This window comes from Ambystoma mexicanum, chromosome 6p (assembly GCF_040938575.1).
Source record: "Ambystoma mexicanum isolate Mex_15411 chromosome 6p, UKY_AmexF1_1, whole genome shotgun sequence".
In the NCBI taxonomy this organism is placed as follows: domain Eukaryota; kingdom Metazoa; phylum Chordata; class Amphibia; order Caudata; family Ambystomatidae; genus Ambystoma; species Ambystoma mexicanum.
The window spans coordinates 1,154,316,036-1,154,335,336 of NC_090935.1; the positions used below are offsets into that span (position 1 = coordinate 1,154,316,036).

A 19,301-nucleotide genomic window follows, 5' to 3' on the forward strand; every position below is an offset into this window, starting at 1 on the left:
GACGCTGCCTATAAATCTTCGTCTCCCGAATGTCGATAAACGCGGCGGTAGCCCCTCCCGACTGCCAAACGTCAGAGGACGCGGCAAAGGCCCTTCCCAGTGCCCAAACTCGGCCTGTGTCATCAAAAATGACTCCTAGTTCAAAAAAATCCTCCCCTAAGAGCTATGATCATAGAGGCAAACAAAAAGACGAGGATAAATCCCTTAAGGGCAAACCTCATAATGAATCGCAGAAGGCACTATCCTCAAGCGCCATGCCTGGCTTCGGCAGTCCGGTTTTTAACTGGAGACTCGGGCAACCTTGCTCAATATGCTAATAGAACCTAACATGTTATTTGGCATAGCAGTGGAGGATGCTCTGAAGTCAGCAAAGGACAAGTATGAAACGCTCAAGTCCCTTGTTCAACTCACTAATAAACAGACCGGACAAAGAGGAGGAAACAGTTTTCGCCATTTTCATGGCCAAAATTAAAGAAGCTCTGGTTACGACCAAAACCAGAATACATCTTGGAATTACAACCAAGGTCAAGCGTCCCAAGGTTATCCTAGATGCCAGCACAGAGGTCGCGGCTGGGGGAGACCCTCCACTGGCAGAGGTGGAGGAATGCCTCCCAAACAATGACGCCCCGCTACAGGTCCCCTCCCATGCTTCCCCAGTCAGGGACGGATTTCAAACTTCACCCACATATGCGAGGGCATAACCACAGACCAGTGGGTGTTATCAACAGTAGCGGGAGGTTATTGTGTGGAGCTCCTAGAATCACCATCAAACCTCCCCACGGGCCAGAGGAAAACATCGGGAACAACTCATCTTGATAGAAGAAGTCAACTCGCTAATCCTCAAAGACGCCATTGAGATTGTGCCGTTTTACGAGGTAAACAAGGGTATCTATTCAACATACTTCCTTGTACCAAAGAAAGATCTGACAATGCACCCAGTATTAGACTTGTGCCCTGCAAACAAATAAGTAAAGCCACAAAAGTTCTGCATGACTACGCTACAAGAAGTAATCCCTCTGCTAAAGCGGGGCATTAAATGGTAACATTGGATATGAAAGATGCTTATTTTCATATTTCAATGCTCCCAGCGCACAGAAGACTCTTGTGGCTCAAAGTAGCGAACCAGCACTACCAATTCAAGGTGCTATCCTTCGGAATAGCCTCAGCTCCAAGGGTATTCACCAAGTACTGGCAGTGGTGGCAGCGCACCTGCGCAGGGAGGCAATCCCAGTGTACCCCTACCTGGACGACTGGCTGATCACAGGAGAAACTCCCCTTCTTTGCAAATTTAAAACACAAAGATCCATAAATCTTCTCCGCCAATTGGGCTTCTCAATAAACGAGAAAAAGACAAGTCTTGTACCAAATACATGGAAACAGTTCCTAGGAGCTGTATTAGATACCCAAACAGGCTTAGCCTTTCCGTCCATAGAGTGGAAAACATACTGGGGGTCGAGAGAAAATCTGTTAAAGGGAAAACCCTTCCACGATCCGGAGGCGCAAGCGTTTGTCACGACAGACACGTCACTTTCCGGGTTGGGGGCTCATTACCTTCACCACACAGCGCACGGCCTGTGGACACAGGTCACTGCACAGAACCATATCAACCTACTGGAACTACTGGCAGTACTCAAAGCACTTCTGGCATTCGAGATGCAACTGACGAACCAGTCGGTTCTAATTCTAACAGACAGCACAACTGCCATGTTCTATACCAACAAACAGGGGGGGGCACACACTATCCAAGTCTATCCAAGTTGGCGCAAAGAATATGGAGGTGGGGACTCAAACGGGGGATATCCCTATCCTCCCAACACATTCCAGGGGTACTCAACACTCTAGCAGACTCTCTGAGCAGAGATCCCCTACAAGAGGAACAAAGTGGCAACTATACTAAAGCGTTGTAGACCACATCTTCTCTCAATGGGGTTATCCCACACTAGACTTGTTCGCTACAATGGAAAACGAGCAATGCACAGAATTCGCTTCCAGATTCCCCCAGCCAGACTCCAAGGGGAACGCCCTATGGATGAACTGGTCAGGAAAATTTGCTTAAGCTTCCTCCCCACATCCCCCAACACCATTAATGAGCAGGATTGTGAACAAGATGCACAGAGAACAGATGATGCTTGTCCTAGCTGCTCCTATGTGGGCGAGACAACCATGGTATCCGCACCCGCGCAAACTGGTGATGTGCAATCTCATCAAGCTCCCGTACCTAATCAACCTGTTCACCCAACACGGGGGAACAACAGTACACCCTCAGCCACACTCAGTGAACTTGGCAGCATAGCTCCTGAAGTCGTAGATTTTGGACACCTTAATCTACCACAGCAGTGTATGGATATGCTCAAGGAGGCAAGAAAACCTAACACTAGACACTGTTATCTTGACAAGTGGAAGAGATTCGTAGTTTGGTGCCAGTCCAAATAAATAAACACCATAGAATGTACTCATTCTCACATTCTGAACTATATGCTCCACTTGTTAGACTCGGGGTTAGTATTCAACTCTATAAAGGTTCACCTGGCGGCTTTATCAGCTTATACCACCTCTCAAAGCAAGGTATCGCCGTGGAACATTCCAGTGATTAACGCATTCATGGATGGAGTCAAGAGACTACACCCTCCTATTTCAAACCCACCACCAGGGTGGGATCTCAATGTAGTGCTAGCAAAACTCATGGGGCCCCCATTCGAGCCTATGCATAAGTCAAGCTTTAAATACCTGACATACAAGACTGCCTTCTTTGTGGCTATTACTTCCATAAGAAGAGTTAGTGAATTGCAAGAATTGTCGGTGCAGGACCCTTTCTTTATCATACACAAAGATAAATTGGTTTTACATGCTCATCCTAGGTTCTCCCCTAAATTCATTTATAAATTCCACGTCAACCAATCTATTGAGCTTCCGGCTTTCTTTCAGAGACCAACTAGTTCAGCTGAGGTAAAACTGTACACACTGGATGTGAGGAGGGCGGTCCTTTACTACGTAAACAAGGCCATACCGCTTAGGAAAACAGATCAACTGTTTGTCTCCATAGCACCAGGCACAGAAGGAGACCGCATTTCGAAAAATGCCATCTACAGATGTATAGTAAGATTTATTCAATTGTGCAATTAATTATCAAACAAAACTCTGCCTTTTACACCAAGAGCTCACTCCACAAGGAGCACTGGAGCTACTCTGGCCTTTATCGCAAATGTCCCCCTAGACAGCATTTGCAAAGCAGCTACATGGAGCTCGGTACATACTTTCACTCAGCATTACTGCATTGACACACATTCCAGCAGGTATAGAAGTGGGACAAGCAGATCTAAACGCTCTATTTGCCGCTGCTCCATCTCACGACCCACCACTTTCTCATAACACTGCTCGCTAATCTATGCATAGCATGTGATCTAAGCAGATTCCACAAGCCTCAGAAAGGATACATTACTCACCTTAATCGTATTTCGGATGCTTGTATCTGCTTAGATTCACATGCGCCCACCCTTAATCCCCTGGGAGAAGGTGAATAGATGTTATATGAGCTTTCTGTCTATATCTGCTTGGATACAACTGTTCTCGCATTAAACTTAATTCAACCTCATGTCCGAACAAAACAATCTGGGGGACCTCGAAGCTTGAAGCACCATGGGTACATTGGACGGCACACTAGGGCTAGCATTATTGGCACGCCCTGTAGACGTCCCTTTTCGAAAACAACACCAACAGTAATACTCTTCAGCTTCCACTAGATGTCAGCCTATGCATAGCATGTGAATCTAAGCAGATACAAGCATCAGAAACACAATTACGGTGAGTAATGTATCATATATATATATCTGTCGACTATTAAATTAAGATTACATATCAATATGACAAAATGTCACTTAATACCTACTTCAGTGCATGTAGGGATGTGTATTCTACTTGCATTTTTTGTTAGTATTGCCATTATTATTGAGATGAAATCCTTTTGAATCAATTGCTATTTTAGGAGGAGGTAAACGAACGATGTTAGTTGTGTTTTGCATTTACTGTTCAGTATTAGTCCTCTTGGCATCTTGCATATAGTTGGCTTACAACTGAGCATTGAACCCACATAAACAATTTCAAGATATATATCGCCATTCACCCCCAAAATATCAAGATATGAGTTTTGGTCCATATCGTCCAGACCTACTCCAGGCTATCCTAAACTAATATTAACATTCCAAAAGTCCACAAGCCTAACCACCAACCCTTTTCTAAAACAACAAAACATGATCCTCTAAGAAGGTTCTTGCTGCAGTTACTCATTCCGGTCTCTGTCAAACCCATTATCAGCAGCATAATAGCTCAGCTGTAGATGTTGTGCGCTTTGCCACTGTACTACCAACTTCTCCCCGATGTCTCCTTCCATGTGGTCATTACCTTCAAATCCTTGTGTACACAGAGGCCTGGCGCTGAACTGCATTTACCTGCTGCCCTGTAGGATTACTTTGAGATGTGAATACCCCTGGGCTAATCTGGGATATGAAAGTCACCCAGTTTGTGGTCGCAGCCATGTAGTCAGTGCTCAGTCCGCATTGTGGTATGGTGAGTAACCTCCACATGCTAAACTGTGAGGGGTGTGAACTGCTAGGGACTGGGTTCACCGGGATGCTACCTGATGGGTCTCCCAAAGGGTCGAAGGAGTGGGATCCCGCAGGCTTAACGTCCCACGCAGCCCTTGGATCATTTCACAGGGAGGGTGGGGCAGCTGCTTAACTCAGAGCCACTCAGTAGATGGAGCCCAGAGAATCCAAGCACCACGAGTGGGAAACCGGTATACCCAGTGAGGTAATGATGGTGACCCCCTGGCAGCAGGAGAATATCCCAAACAAGACACAGTAAAACTTGACAAACTACACGTCCAGCCCTGCCACTGTGTTCTACCATGTGTAAATGAAGGCGTGTGATACTTGCAGCAACGGAAGTGCCCAATCTCACCAAGCATGAAGTAACCGTGAACCCCACTGTCAGTAGGAAAAGTTACCAAAAGCAGAGGATTTATTTCTTGAAGTCACAAAGTGCCATTGCCTCCAAAGCTGTGTAAGAGAGGATGTAAAGATGGCAACAGCTTTACGAGACTCGTACGATTCCGTGGCCAAACAGATGAGAACCACCACCTCCTTAGGACGCACTGCAATGCCCCATTAAGAGGATATGAAAATCTGAGGGAAATCCAACCCCCAAACTAAATCAAAGCCACAAACCATACTTGCAACGGTCTCAGCCAATTCACGGGACAAAACAGAGCTTACATCACTTGATCTTTAAAATAGGGAGGGTTACTTCAAGAAGGGGGAGAGTGACGGGTGACCCAGGGAGCACTTGCAAGCTTCCAATGGATCCCTGGATGCATAGGGAAAGTGCCACCTGGAGAGAGGCAGTACATATGATGATGACTGTACCTCAACTATTTCAGAGAACAGTGATCCGCAGAACTGTCCCACAATCGGGAAAGCTGAATGAAGTAAGGATCCTTAAAGGGTCTGCAAGTGAACTGCAGAAGCCAGAAAGTAGCTCAATGATTCAAGACTTACTAAGGCCTTACAAGAGAAGAAAACCCCTGGTAGAAGGCAATCGTTATAATTATTTGCCCAAGGCCTTGGATAGATCTACAAAGCTACATGGAGAATGTGAAGCCTGATGCAAGGAATCTGCAAATGCTACACTCTGAAGTATGAAGTCTGCAGTTTGAGACCTGGGAGAGGTCTTGCACAGCATTGTGAAAGCAGGAAGGCCAACAGTCTTTTCTATTGTGTTGTGTTAGAATAGGGTTGAGCATTTAAGAATAGGTTGAGAATACTTTTGTTGTTCCCCCTTTGGAACATTTGTGGTTTGGGTGGCCAAGAACTTAATAGTAGGTCTTGGGATTCTTTTTGTTGTTCATTTCATTAGTCATTTGTGTAGCATATTGTGTCCCTGAGGGGAGAAGGACTCGTAGGTTTAGGTTAACAACTTTGTTTGAACTCTTATCTTGAAAGGGTTGGAACACCTGAAACAAACACTTTGTAGTGCCCCATCCATAATACGTTTTAATTTAGAAACTGCTTCATTAGTTATAGATATGTGTATTGTACCTATAGGCATTTGGCCCAAAAGCCTACTTAAGCCAATACTGAATTAAACCTTTTCTTTCAAAGCACACTGTGTTATCATGTGTCATTGCTCAGCCTCATCACACCTGGGCCACATGTTCATGGAGAAGTGCACTTTCTGCCCCATTGGGAAATGTGCCTAGTCATACAACTCTGATACAATCTTGCATGAAAAATAATATACTCGGAGAATTTCCAAGCTGTTGAACGAAACATGTTTTAAAAAAATAAATAAGGCAATAGATCTAAAGACCAAAAAACGAATGGATAGGTGTACCCCGTAACTCGCATGCACCTCGGGTTTTCTGAACAAACAATACAGGGAGGTGGTGTCTCATGAGATAGCTACATAGGCATAATGTGTGTTCTTTGCATACGTAGTCCATTGTTATGTTATTTATTGAAAGATACATAGGCATAAAGGTTACTTAACATCCTGAGTTATTAGGATCATAAATTCAATCAATTCAATTTGTGCATAGAATGTCGACAACATATGTCAAAGATTAAAATGGACACAGACAACAAATGACAATTTACAACAAATATAAAATCAACAATTAGGATCGATTATGTGTGCAAAAGACTGCAATAAAGTGCATCAAATAGTAAGGTTTGCATACATGTCTGAATTAATGTACGAAATAATTATCCTGGATGTAAACCTAGTATCATGTACAACATACAGTATTAAAGTGTGAAAGTTAACTGCATACTGGTCAAGTCATATATAGACCACATATTAGAACCTGTCAGGTCTTTCAAAAAATATATATCAATGGTTAATATTGACCATACACTACTATCTACAGTTTGACCTCAAACCATTAATAGTGGACAGAACGCATCAACTATGTGGTGGTTATGGGAGAAAAAAGACTTATTTCCAAAAATGTTCCCTACTGTATATGAAGAACAAAAAAACACCCTTCCAATGTAGTTTCGACAGACAGAAAAATTATTTCATCCAATTTTGTCTGTCTTCTTCTGGACTAGCAGAACCACTCACTCTTCCTGTGTATCAATTAGCTTCAAGCTAGAGATGGCGGTGTAACGAAGCACACAAGTGCTTTCCTCCCTAATGCAACAAAATCTACAAAGTAAATCACAAAACATCTAAAATCACCATTCGCTCTCCTAAATAGCCACTCCAATATAACTAACCAACAGATACTTCAAAGAAATGACATGCCTCTTATCTATTTAGCCTTTATCACTTTTGGAGAAGGCTAATCAATTACCTTCAATCATGTTAAGATATTGACCAGCCCCATCATCACTTATGGTTCAGTCCGCATTGCTGGACACTCGGTCCACTACAACAACAGAAGGAACAAAAAACCCACAGGCAACCAGGGTCAATGCCTTCCAATCGCATTGTGGTTTAAAAACTACTCTTTCGAAATATATGTCCAGCACACAGTACATACCTGTGCTTCAGGATTCATCGGCTGAGGAACAACAGCAGAACTCGTCACCAAGTCTCCATTATGGTAGTTCTTACACTGTGAAAATTAGTGTCAAAATTCTCAAAGGCATCTAGGTGACAACATATATGAAAAATGCAATAGTCTCCCTTTGTGGCTTGCTATTGGAACTCATTGGTACTTTTTTTGATAATTTTTTAATCCATTGGTGACTGAATCGGCCACATATTTAGCGGACACCACAGATGTGATAATGGCATGGAAGGGGTACTGGTTGACCCTGCATTCAACCTTCTTGTCACCTTAGACTTCGAGTTTCTATATTCTAATATCACTGAGAAGGAGTCTCTGCCTATCATACAAGGGTTTCTGGAAGAAAGAACTAAACCATGTTTAGTCCCTAGTGAACTTTTTATAGAAAAGTTGGGACTTTCTCTCGTAAAAAAATAATTCTGAGTCAAAGATGCATATTTTTTGCAAATAAAAGGCACTGCGATGGGTGTAGCTTTAACCCCAAACCTCTCCAATCTCTATGTGGAAATTCAAACAGTTGTTCTTTGAGTGATCCCTTTAGATCAGCTATTCGTTTTTAAAAGCGATATATTGATGATGTTTTCATCATTTGGGACTTAAAGGGAACATTGATCTTTTCCATGGTTTAATTAATTCCCTCAATGAAAATTTGAACTTCTCTATGCAACATCACGCTCAACACATAGTTTTCCTAGATCTACTTATTAAGGAAGACCATTGTCGGCTAGCAGTGGATTTATTCCGTAAAGACACGGATTAGAATACGATTTTGCATCATGACAGTTTTCATCCACAGTCTGTACGTGATAACATTCCCTATGGCCAATCTTTAAGAATTAGGCGCAACTGTACAAGTAGGGGGGATTTTTGTAATCAATCATGCCAGCTAAAGGACAGACTATCTAAAAGAGGCTACATTGCTAAGTTACTGAGTCAGTAATGGGAATCAAACCAAGTCATCTTTACTTAAAAAAGAGATCCCAGTAAGAACAATAAAGACTACTAGTGTGTGCTTTATCTTTAACACACATAACAAAATTAAGGCAATTCTCAAAAACTGGTATTTACTTCAGTTAGTAAATCCCAAGCTGCCTTGGCCATTGAACGCCAACAAGAAAGGAACAAATCTTAAGGAGTGGCTCTCTTGTACTGATAGAAGTCCCAAAATGAAGCCCCGGACTATTCCATCTTTGTGAGGCTTGAATCCCGTTGTGGGTCACTTCCTGTGCAGTGGCTGTGGTAGGTGTACATTTTCTAGTCCATGCATTTCACTTACTTTGAATGGTTAAGTGTGGAATTTAAGATGTTATACTACCTTTTACTAGTAGCAACGTTATTTATGTGGTGCAATGTCCCTGTCTGAAAAATGACATTGGGAAAACATCCAGACCAGTTAAAATTAGAATAACTGAACACCGTTCCTAGATTAGCAATAAACATCTGACTTCACCCTTAGTGACACACTTTAAAAGCAATGGCCATAGCCCAGACGATCTTCGATGGTGGGCGATTTTAAACGTTTCAGAAGGTGACCATCACAGTGTAGCGAACAGGTTGACACAACGAGAACAGTGGTGACTATGCCAGTGAAGGAAGTTGGTAGTCCATGATCGTAGTTCATTCCAGGAGGGCTAGGGTGCAGTACGGATAGGATAAAGATTTGAGTGTAGTCCTCAAACAGGTTGTAGTGAAAGCCAAAGGATTAGGTGAGTCTAATTAGGGAAGTTATATACAGGTTCAAGGACTGACCTTTAGGGGATGTCAACCAAGAGGGGTGGGATCAGAGGTTTGCCAGGTCCAGGAGAATTTTTTTTGGGACAAGTTTATTTAAAGCCGTTTGCAACAGAGTACATTCATAATTGTATGGCAAGACAATATCAAAGCTTTACAGTAGTTAATACCCCTCGCCAGTTCCCATAAGTGTCTCTCATTGCTTTTCCTTTTAGGTCTAGCTCTTCCATATCCGATTGCCTCTGGGTAGCGGCCGGGAGTTTGATATTTCTGTTAAGCGCGTAGGAACTGCTTTGCCAGTTGTGGTTGGAAAGTGAGTGCTGGGATCTCTCGTTCATATTACAGCATGGGGGCCCAACAGTCTGTAAAACGGTGGACCTTTTCTGCAACCAGGATATCCCAGACCTTTGTCTAACCTAGCGGCAGCAGGGGGCCCTTGCGTGATTTCCACTTACAGGCTAAGGTGATTTTTCGTCACCAGGAGGAGTTGGGTCACCAATCTCGCTGCTGGCCCCTTTCTCGTGTATCTGCCTGTTTGCAGGGTTCCCATAAGATCACCTCCGGGTCCAATGGCAAACCTCTGTGCGTGATTGATTCTATGGTCTTGAGTACCTCTCTGCAGAATTTTAGTGCCACTGGGCAATCCGACCACATGTGAAACTATGTTCCTCGTGCCCCACATTGTCTCCAGCACTTAGGGTCTAGGGAGCTATTGAAGTGGTGCAGGCGTTCTAGAGGGTAGTACCACCGGTAGAGCAGTTGAAGTGGGAATTCTTTGTAACGCATCTGGTGGCTGTAGTGTTCCTTGACCAAATGTCGATCCAGGTTTGATCTTCTATCAGGTGACCCAGGTGCATTTCCCATCGGGCCATGTATCGAGGGCGTACACTCTATGGGAGGCCTTCAAGTGTGTGATTAGGGGCTTGTGTATCGCCAAGGAAGCAGGAATTCTGAAAGCCATTAGGGTCGAGCTTGCTGCCAGCGAGGCCCGCCTGCAGCATCTGGAATTAGGGGCGGCGTTCATAACGGACGAAGGTATGCAGGCTAAATCCCCCCCTTGTGAACTGAGGTTATTTAAGAGCATCGCTGATCGGGAGGTTAGATTTCTTAACAGGTCTGTGACAGTGAGGAGATATGGGGAGGATCGGAGAACTGGGGCCACGTTGGCTCGTTTGATCTTAACCGAAAATTCTAGGTCACATGTTGCCAGGGTCTTGGATAAAACAGATAGGCTCGTACAGACAGACAAACGCATAAAGGGGGTGTTTGTGGACTTTTACAAGTCATTATACACGTCGAGGTACACTCTGGCACACGGAATGCTAGATAAATACTTGGACCAGGTTGGCCTTTATTGATTGGCGCAGGAGGAAAGACAGTGGTTGGGAAAGCTGTTAGCGGAGCAGGAAATCGATGAGGCAATCCAGTTGCTTCCTGCTGGAAAGGCTGCTGGCCCGTATGGGCTCACTGCCAACGTCTACAAGGGCTGACTTCTACAAGGCCTATGCAAGTGCTCCGATTACTCACATGCTCTGCATGTATAAGCAAGCATTACAAGATGGTGAGCCGCCAGGATCAGTGAGCGAGGCGGTGGTTCCCCTCCTCCTGAAGCGCGGGAAGGAGCCTGAAAATTGTTCCTCCAATCTCCCTAATAAACTTTGACAATAAGATTCTAGTGAGAGTGCTGGCCAATAGACTTTCCCCGTTGATGCTAAGAAGCGTACTAGCTGACCATGCAGGGTGTAGTCCCGGGTGGTCCACGTCCTATGGGCTTCGCAGATTCTTCGGTCTCCTTTCAGTTATGGAATGTGAGAACTCAGTGGTGGAAGCCCTTCTCGACGCCGAGAAGGTGTTTCACTCAGTTGAGTGGCAATTTCTCATTGCCGTGTTGAGGCTGGGGGAAGATTTTATAAGAATGTTTTGTTATTGTGTAGGGGGTCCGGTTGCACACTTGGGGTGAACGGTAGGGTCACGGCCACCATAGAGATGGAAAGAGGGACACTGCAGGGGTGCCCACTGTCTCCCTTGCTGTTTGCACTTGCAGTGGTGCCCCTAGCAGAATTGGTTTGGGCAAGGCGCCTAGATAGGGGAGTTCAATTGTATATGCACAAGTTTATAATTTCGCTTTATGCGGAAGATTTAATCCCATTTATCAAGGAGCCTGAGAATCTGGCACATGTCATGAGAGATATCCTGGCTTTCGGTTGTTTCTCAGGGGTCAATATTTATCCCTCAAAGTCAGTGCTGTTTCCCCTGACTTATGGGACTGTGGTTTCAGGATGAGTTTTTCTTTCAGTGGCACACCGATCATACCCGCTACCTTGGGGTAATGGTGGCTAGGTCACCGGATCATGTCTATTGGTAGAACTATGGTGCGAGGTTGGGACACACACTGCTTGGGAGGTGGAGGAATCTACCTTTGTCTATTTTTGGCCGCATCTGAATGATAGGTCTGAAATCTGTGTTAACGTATATATGGCAGGGGAGGCAGGCCAGAGTGCATTGGGAGAAATTGACTGCTCCTTTGGAGAAGGGGTGATTGGGGGACGGGGGAGGGCAGCCCTTCCCGACATGGAAGCCTACTGGACTGCAGCACAGGCATCCTTCTTGCCCCACTGGTTTGATCTGAAACCAGATCCTGCTCATGTGCAGATTGAGAGGGCAATTATTGCACCATCGCTTTTGAGGGCAGTGGTGCTTACCTCGCTGCAGCAGATCACCAGGCCGAGTTATATGGTAGAACCGATGTGCAACGCGTGGAGGCATATCGAGGACAAGTTGAGATGAGTTGCGTTACTCCCCACTTCTCCACATTAAGCACGTGCCAGGGATATCTCTGACAGGCTAGAAGGTTTTTGTACAAAGTGTGGATAGGTTGGGTTTAGCATGCTGGCGAGATCTTTCTGCATGGGCAGTTCCTGACGCTGGAAGAACTTAAGACCAAGGGGGAAACGTCTGCAATGGACATATTTATTTACTTCAGGCTGTGAGTTGGGTTAAAGGACAGGTTCGCAGACTTCACACAGGTGCCCCTCATTGCCATTACAGATTAATAACACAGGGCTAGGTCCAAGCTGGTGTCTAGGCTATATTACTCTATAATGGACAGGTCTGTGGGGTGGGCTGCAGACTCTGGTTAAATGGGAGGAAGCACTGGGAGGGCCCCTTCGGAAGGATTTTGGGAGATACTGTTGCATGTAGACTAAAAAGATGCCGATCAACAGCAATTTCAAGTTAATTCATTTTAAGTTTCTACACCAGTAGGTGTGGTTCCTCTCCTGTACATTTCCTACACCTGGCCTGGTCTTGCCCCCAAATAAAGTCCTTCTGGACACAGGTGTTTGAGGTGTTCGAGGGGATTGCTGGAGCGGGGGTAGCTCCGTCTCTCGTTGTAGCACTGCTGGGCCACACACAAGTGTTGACCACTTCTGGGGCTGTTGTTGCTGCTGGCCAAAAGGAGGAAGCTATGGTGTCCGTGAGAGGTCGTCCTCCAGTTTGTGCTCAGTGGAAATTGGATATCGCTCACTGCCTTGAACTGTAAACCAACTATGGTGCCATGATGCACCCAGCCTCGAAACCGAGGGACATATGAGGTCTGTATATCGCTCATCTATTGTCAAATTGTAACAGCAAATCTCTGGGGTCAGATTGCTAAGCAGCTTTTTCTGTCTGGATATGATTAGCTTAGTCTCTTGTTGTCATTTGTCTCATACTTTTATTGGTTGGATAGGGTTGATGCTGGGGCAAGTGGGGCGGGTATGTGCTGAACTGTTTTTCGTTTTGTACTTTGTATTAAGACATCAAAAAAACAGTATAAATAATGAAAAATAAAAATAAAGTGTATTCAGTACCATGTGTGGAACGAGAGCCTAATTAATTAAGCATATATGCATGCTCTTAAGAAATGGGTCAGTGATGTCTTTCTGTTGTCAAAGGAACATTGATTTCTGCCTTATCTCTCTATATATAAACTAGTTTGTTCCTTATACAATTCCACAGCTATATGACATTTGGACACCCCACCCCTTTCCCCAGATTTCCACCCCTTCACTCATAAGACGGTTGCCTGAAATCGATGTGGTCGTGGAAGGGCCGGAGAAAGCTCATTTTAAGCGTCTCGACTAAGGAATAAAACTCAAAGACTTGAAAACCATGTTTCAAGTCCCTAGACGCACCATTCGTGAGAGATTTGCACTGCAACGTACTGCACCGGATACATTTACATTTTGTTTAATAATTGATTTCCCAACATTTAAGAGTGTTTCTATGTCTACAGAACTTGTGCAGAGTACGGGTACATTTTGCTAGTTCAATATATTATGTCAGTTATTCATTTAGTTTTTAGGCCATTTTGTGTTGGCACATTTGTAGACTTTTTACAGTGTTAAAATCAACAGATGACCTGTGAAATTAATGTTACGAATTCCATCTTCTGTAAATGTCCACAAATGGGCATTGAAGCAAGAGCTGTAGTTTTATTGAAAATGTTTCAGCTGTCTAACACAGTTTGTGTTTATCTGTAGATAAATGGTACTGTCACTGAGAACATGTCTCTAACTGATGCGCGGAAACTGATTGAGAAGTCACGGGGCAAGCTTCAACTGGTTGTGCAGAGGGACAGCAGGCAAACTCTGATCAATATTCCCTCATTACACGACAGTGACTCGGAAATCGAAGGTGAGATATGTGTCCCATAGCAATCATTTTGTTGCTCTCATTAGATTATCTTCAGCACAAATGGACACAGATTTGCTGGCTTATGTTGGTGAGAAGATTTAGTAACACTTTGAAAATGATCAATGTCATTAAAAGAAGCAGTCTAACTTTCTTTCAATATCTAGCAGCTTTTAAAAGGCAATGCCCCTCTTAACTTTCTTTTAGTCTACCTTCTCATGAGTTTCCATGTCTCTATTTTTCCTTTGGTTTATTTATCTCTTGACTCATTAAAGAAAAGATTTGCAACTCCTCCCCATTCTGTATTGAGGTGCACCTGAAACACAGACACACACACGTGGACATGTTTGCAGTAATAAAAATGTCCATAAAATAAAAAGAGAAAATGCTGCCTTCAGTAGTTCATGTAAGTACAGGCAATATTACTGACAGTGGGGCAGCCATAATTCTTACAAGTCATTGTGGGCATTTATACCAGTCAGTGAACTGTAGGTGTGATCAGCACTTCTTGCAGAGGTGAGGCTGGCCTTGCTGGAAGGCCAGCTGTGGCCCTGCTCCCCTAGGTCCTTCCCATCCTTCTTAAAACCATTTTCCTCGAAACGTTGTGTGTCCTTCTCTCTGCTGTAATCACCATCACTTTGCCCAATTACCAGCCACTTCCATGCGTCCTCCTTTCTTCACCATCCTCCCTTTCCTCCTGCTCAATACCAAAGTCCCTTGCCTTTGCTCTGTGTCTCTTAGCAGTCATCTATCAACCTGCTCTGGCATTTGGTGTTCCCGTTTGATGCCTCAGGTCTGTCCATGTCCTCATAAATGAAACACATTTTATGTATTAGTGACTGTCCTCCTATTGTGTTAGAGATGGAAATAAATAATATTTTATCCAATACTGTTGAAAAATGATCGCTGTATTTTAGTGTTAGTGCCTCTGACAAGACTTTTAAACATATTAGATATTTTTGACTGTCAATATTATAACTGGCTTTTAGTTCAGTGTGACACACATTTCAATGTATTTATTCTTTTAACAGACATTTCTGAAATTGAGTCCAATCGTTCTAGTTCGCCTCATGAGGAAAGATTACACCACTCTGATTTTGAATCTCATTCCTCAAATGAAAAACTGAAAGAGAAAGTAAGGTAAAATGGTTTACCCCCTTGTTTTCTTCCAATTCATTGTCTCCTTTTGGACCTGGTACAGTGTTACATTTATAAGGGTTTCTAGTTTTTCTTTTCTGTATAATTAATTTAAAAACCAGGTTAGTACTTGTGTTTTCCTGGATAACTTGTGCTTGAAAGAAAGGATTCTAACTCTTTATATCTTCGTTTGAAAATAGGTTGTGTACTTTTTATTGTTTGTGGTAATTTGAGTGGTCAGCCGACACATGTTTTGTCCTCTTGTGCCTTTATGAAGGCTAATACGTTTGGTTCTCAATGACCGTTTGGTGCAATGGTTCAAGATGGCTGGTTGGTGTGGATTCTTTCCACTCTTAGTCCTGTTGAACTTACTTAAGGTGTGCTAGTTGGCGTGATGTCCTTCTACGATTCCGTCTGGTTCGCGAACCAGACGGAATCGTAGGATGACCTCAGGCCAACTGGCCAGACCTTATGCCCAGCCGGGCACACCTTAATTTCTGAGTAAATAGCTCTCTTCACCTACAGCATTCAAACTCTTGATGCCATGCCTGCAATGTGCTGCATGCAACATATGCTTCTCGAACAGCATTGCAGAATGTGCTGATGCCTTTCTAGAGGGTAGGAAGCACCAACTTTTTAGAATCTGCTGCAAAATACATGGACACTGCAACCAGAGGTATGTGCCCAAGGGTGACCTTATGCTTTTCAGCTTTGGTCAACAGCATGAAGCGTGTGACGAAGACACAACAGAAGGCCCTTAATCGCCCTCCTTAGATCTTTCATCTGTTGTACAGCTCAATGGATGATGAACGGAGCATGGAGAACACAATAATGCTTACAGCAAAATCGAAGTTTCCAGATCAAACACAACCCCTGGTCCATACCACCTGAAAGATTTAGTTCAGAGCCGTGTGCAGATGAAACCTGACTGACGGGACAGAACAGATACATTCGTAGCCATTCAAGGGCCAAAGGGAAATCTAAGGATTTCTCTCTCCAGTGTGAGGGCTGGTGCCCGACTTTCGGAGGTGCTGCAGGAGCAGCTACATCCCTGATCCTCAAGTGCAGCGATGCCAGTACCAGTGGTAGAGCGCAATCACTTTACATCCCTCACTGTCTGAAACGTATGAAACCTACGAGTCTGCTGCTACGTTGTTCACTTGCCGTCATCATCATATTGGACTCGAATCGCCTGCCCAACAGCAAACAGCACAGCAAAATGGACGTGCTGCAACAGGCCACCTTCCACATACATCTTGTTTACTGGGTTGCCTAGCAACAGGTAACCCAGGTCCATTTGAACCTTCCCCGACGCCGGAAGGCATCAGCCGGCCCAAGTACGTAAGGCCCATATGGAAGGCCCCTGTCTGTGCCTGTCAGTGCCGTAGGTGCGGCCAGGCGGAACGACTCTCCTAGTCAAACATCAACACGAATCTCGCTGCTTTGCGAGAATCGTTCTAACTGACTGGCCACATGCCTGACCCAAGCTATCGAAACTTATGTGCTTCTACCCAACTGCCCCACTAGTGAGACAGGCATATTACGTGTTTGCACTATTTACGGTAAGACATTACAAGTCATCCTCTAGATTTGTGTCTGTAATCCACCACATGTGTTAACTTTACAGTCATGGTTCATGCATTTATCGATTACTCTGTTTATGCTGATTAACCAATCCATATGTGCAATGTTACTGCAGCCTAACTATTCTGTATATGTTGTAGCTCAGTTTTCTGTAACCCGCACTATAACTAGTTGCATGTCTAATTAGCACGCTTACCGTACCCCTGCATCTGTCTTTGCTAGCATCACTATACTTAATGTCTCAACTATCATCGACGCAGGTACTTTTTGATGTGATAACCTTAGAAGTACACCGAGATACATTTATATTCACTTGTTCTGATCAAGAGCCTCCTGCTCCAATAGTCTTGCTTCACATAAATGAGCATCGCTAGACTGAGGCTTAATATCGAGGTATCAACAGATACATGCTCAGATCCTGCCATGATACAGTAGTGTCACCGAGCAAACATTATTCCTGTTTTCGCTCAAATAAGTATCACTCTACAACCTAACTCACTGCCAGGTGCTCCCACTAGCAATAGAAATAACATATTTAAAGTCCACTATCATGATTTGTCCAGACCAGGACAAGCCTATCCTCCTGCAGACAACATTGTCTATGTACAGATTGCTCCCTCCTACACTCTATACTGCCAACCTACTTCCTACCAGCAATTCACCAGTTCAAGAATGCAACCACAAATACACAAGTCTAACATCTAACGAGCTCTCGCCACTAACTCATACCCAATTGATATGGAAATTTGCTACCCGGCCCACACCTTACATACCCTGTCCTCTCAGCATCAGGAACGCTAGACTGAGATCACGAGATACCATGATCTTAACCTCTGATACATACCTCAATAAAATGACTTATAACAAATATCATCATAGGACCCTTGAGAACACAATCAAACATAGGACCCATAACAAGAACCATCGTTGGACCCTCAAGGATCCTTTTATTCCTAAGAAACTGCAAGATGATGGCCCACCCCACACCTCTCGTTCTACTACAATCGCAACTAGCACGTGTGTTGCAAGCAAGTGGCATGCTCAATCGCCTCTAAGCCTAACATCCAAAATAGACCCTTTGACAAAGAAGACGCTACACTAGACTACTCCATCTCATACTTCTGTCCCTGTTCCGACCAACACTGACACAACCAAGTCTGAGTTACCGACTATTAAGGGTGCACTCATTAATGCGAGATCCCTTACAGCACATGCGCTAGACATTGCAAATCTTATCCTGACTAATAATCTGGATATCCTAGCTATCTCTGAAACCTGGTTGCATGCAGCAGCTGGCCCAGCCCTCTCGCTGGCCATGCCAGATGACTTAATGATCCTTAGAATGGATAGAGAATACCTTAGAGGAGGTGAAGTAGCAATCATCGCTAAAAAACAATTGGGTAGAAGAGCAATACCTACCGTTCAACCATTTACCTCAGGCGAATGCCTCTCTGTGAAATAGCCTCTTGCGGCTAATTCAACTTTGACGATACACCTTTTATACAGACCCCCAGGCCCAGTATCTTCCTTAGATGAAGATATCACTCAACTACTTAACAATAATGCCAAACTAGGTTTTCAAATCATCCTTCTAGGACACCTTAATTTAGGACTCAATGACCCTGAATACAACAATGCTGCAGCACTAGCGAATACGATTACAGAACTAGGCTTCCAGAACCGTATTACGAACCCAACTCACAGCAAAGGTAGGGCCCTTGATTGGATTGCTGAGCTCAATTGTAACATTGAGATTCTCTCAAATACCCTGTGCAACTGGTCTGACCACCATGTGATCACCTTCACTATCCAGGTCCAACCTACTCTTAACACTGCTCACAGTATGGCCCCGCCAGCCCTTACCAGAAACAAATGCACTATCACAGCAGAAATAATATTACCCTTACTTCATCCCATTACAAGCCCATCTAACTTTGCCAATTTAGACCCAGCAACAATGGTAGAATTGTATAACCAAAGCTAAACAGCTGGTAAACCACTAGTCTAAAAATTTTACCTTGCACTAAGCGAGTAGCCGAAGGGATCTGGAAAAACAAAACGTCTTCTGTGAACAAAGAGACATTTGTCACAGCTTCAAATAACTATAAAAATGCTATCCATCAAACAAAAAGTGACACCTATAACTACAGAATTTGTAATGGCAAATTGGGCACAAAATAACTATTTACCATCCTTAGAGAACTAGAGACAACAGTGAATCCACAAGAACATTGCGTGAAAGACGCCACCTGGTGCACTAACATTCAAAAAACACTGCTGGATAAAATCTCACTCCTTCAAACTAAAATTGAAACAAAAAAAACGTCTGCTGGTAGACTCCCAACGTTTTGAGCATTCAGATTCCACCATGAATCAGCCTACCCCCTTTCAATTTGCCTCAGTATCAGAAGTAATACAAATAATTGAAAGCCTTAAGCCCTCTAGATATCAGGGGGGGCGTATGTCCTTCCACTTTTATCAAAGATGTGGTAATGGAGATCGCTCCCTTCATCACCACCTTGATTAACTCATCCTTTGAAACATGTACAGTACCGACCAATCTTAAGGATGCCTGGGTCCTCCCACTCCTTACGAAATCTACACT

At 43.9% G+C, this 19,301-nt stretch overlaps 1 protein-coding gene across 7 annotated transcripts in view; it reads left to right on the plus strand.

The window, feature by feature from the left end:
• The window catches only part of LOC138510254 (tight junction protein ZO-2-like), a 1,104,514-nt gene that overhangs the window by 649,104 nt on the left and 436,109 nt on the right, over positions 1–19,301 (plus strand). For all 7 annotated transcript variants that reach the window (XM_069625778.1, XM_069625777.1, XM_069625773.1 and 4 more), the window contains 2 exons: positions 13,825–13,978; positions 15,007–15,115. In XM_069625778.1, the coding sequence (XP_069481879.1) occupies positions 13,825–13,978; positions 15,007–15,115 (263 nt within the window). The remainder of the gene's footprint in view (positions 1–13,824; positions 13,979–15,006; positions 15,116–19,301) is intronic.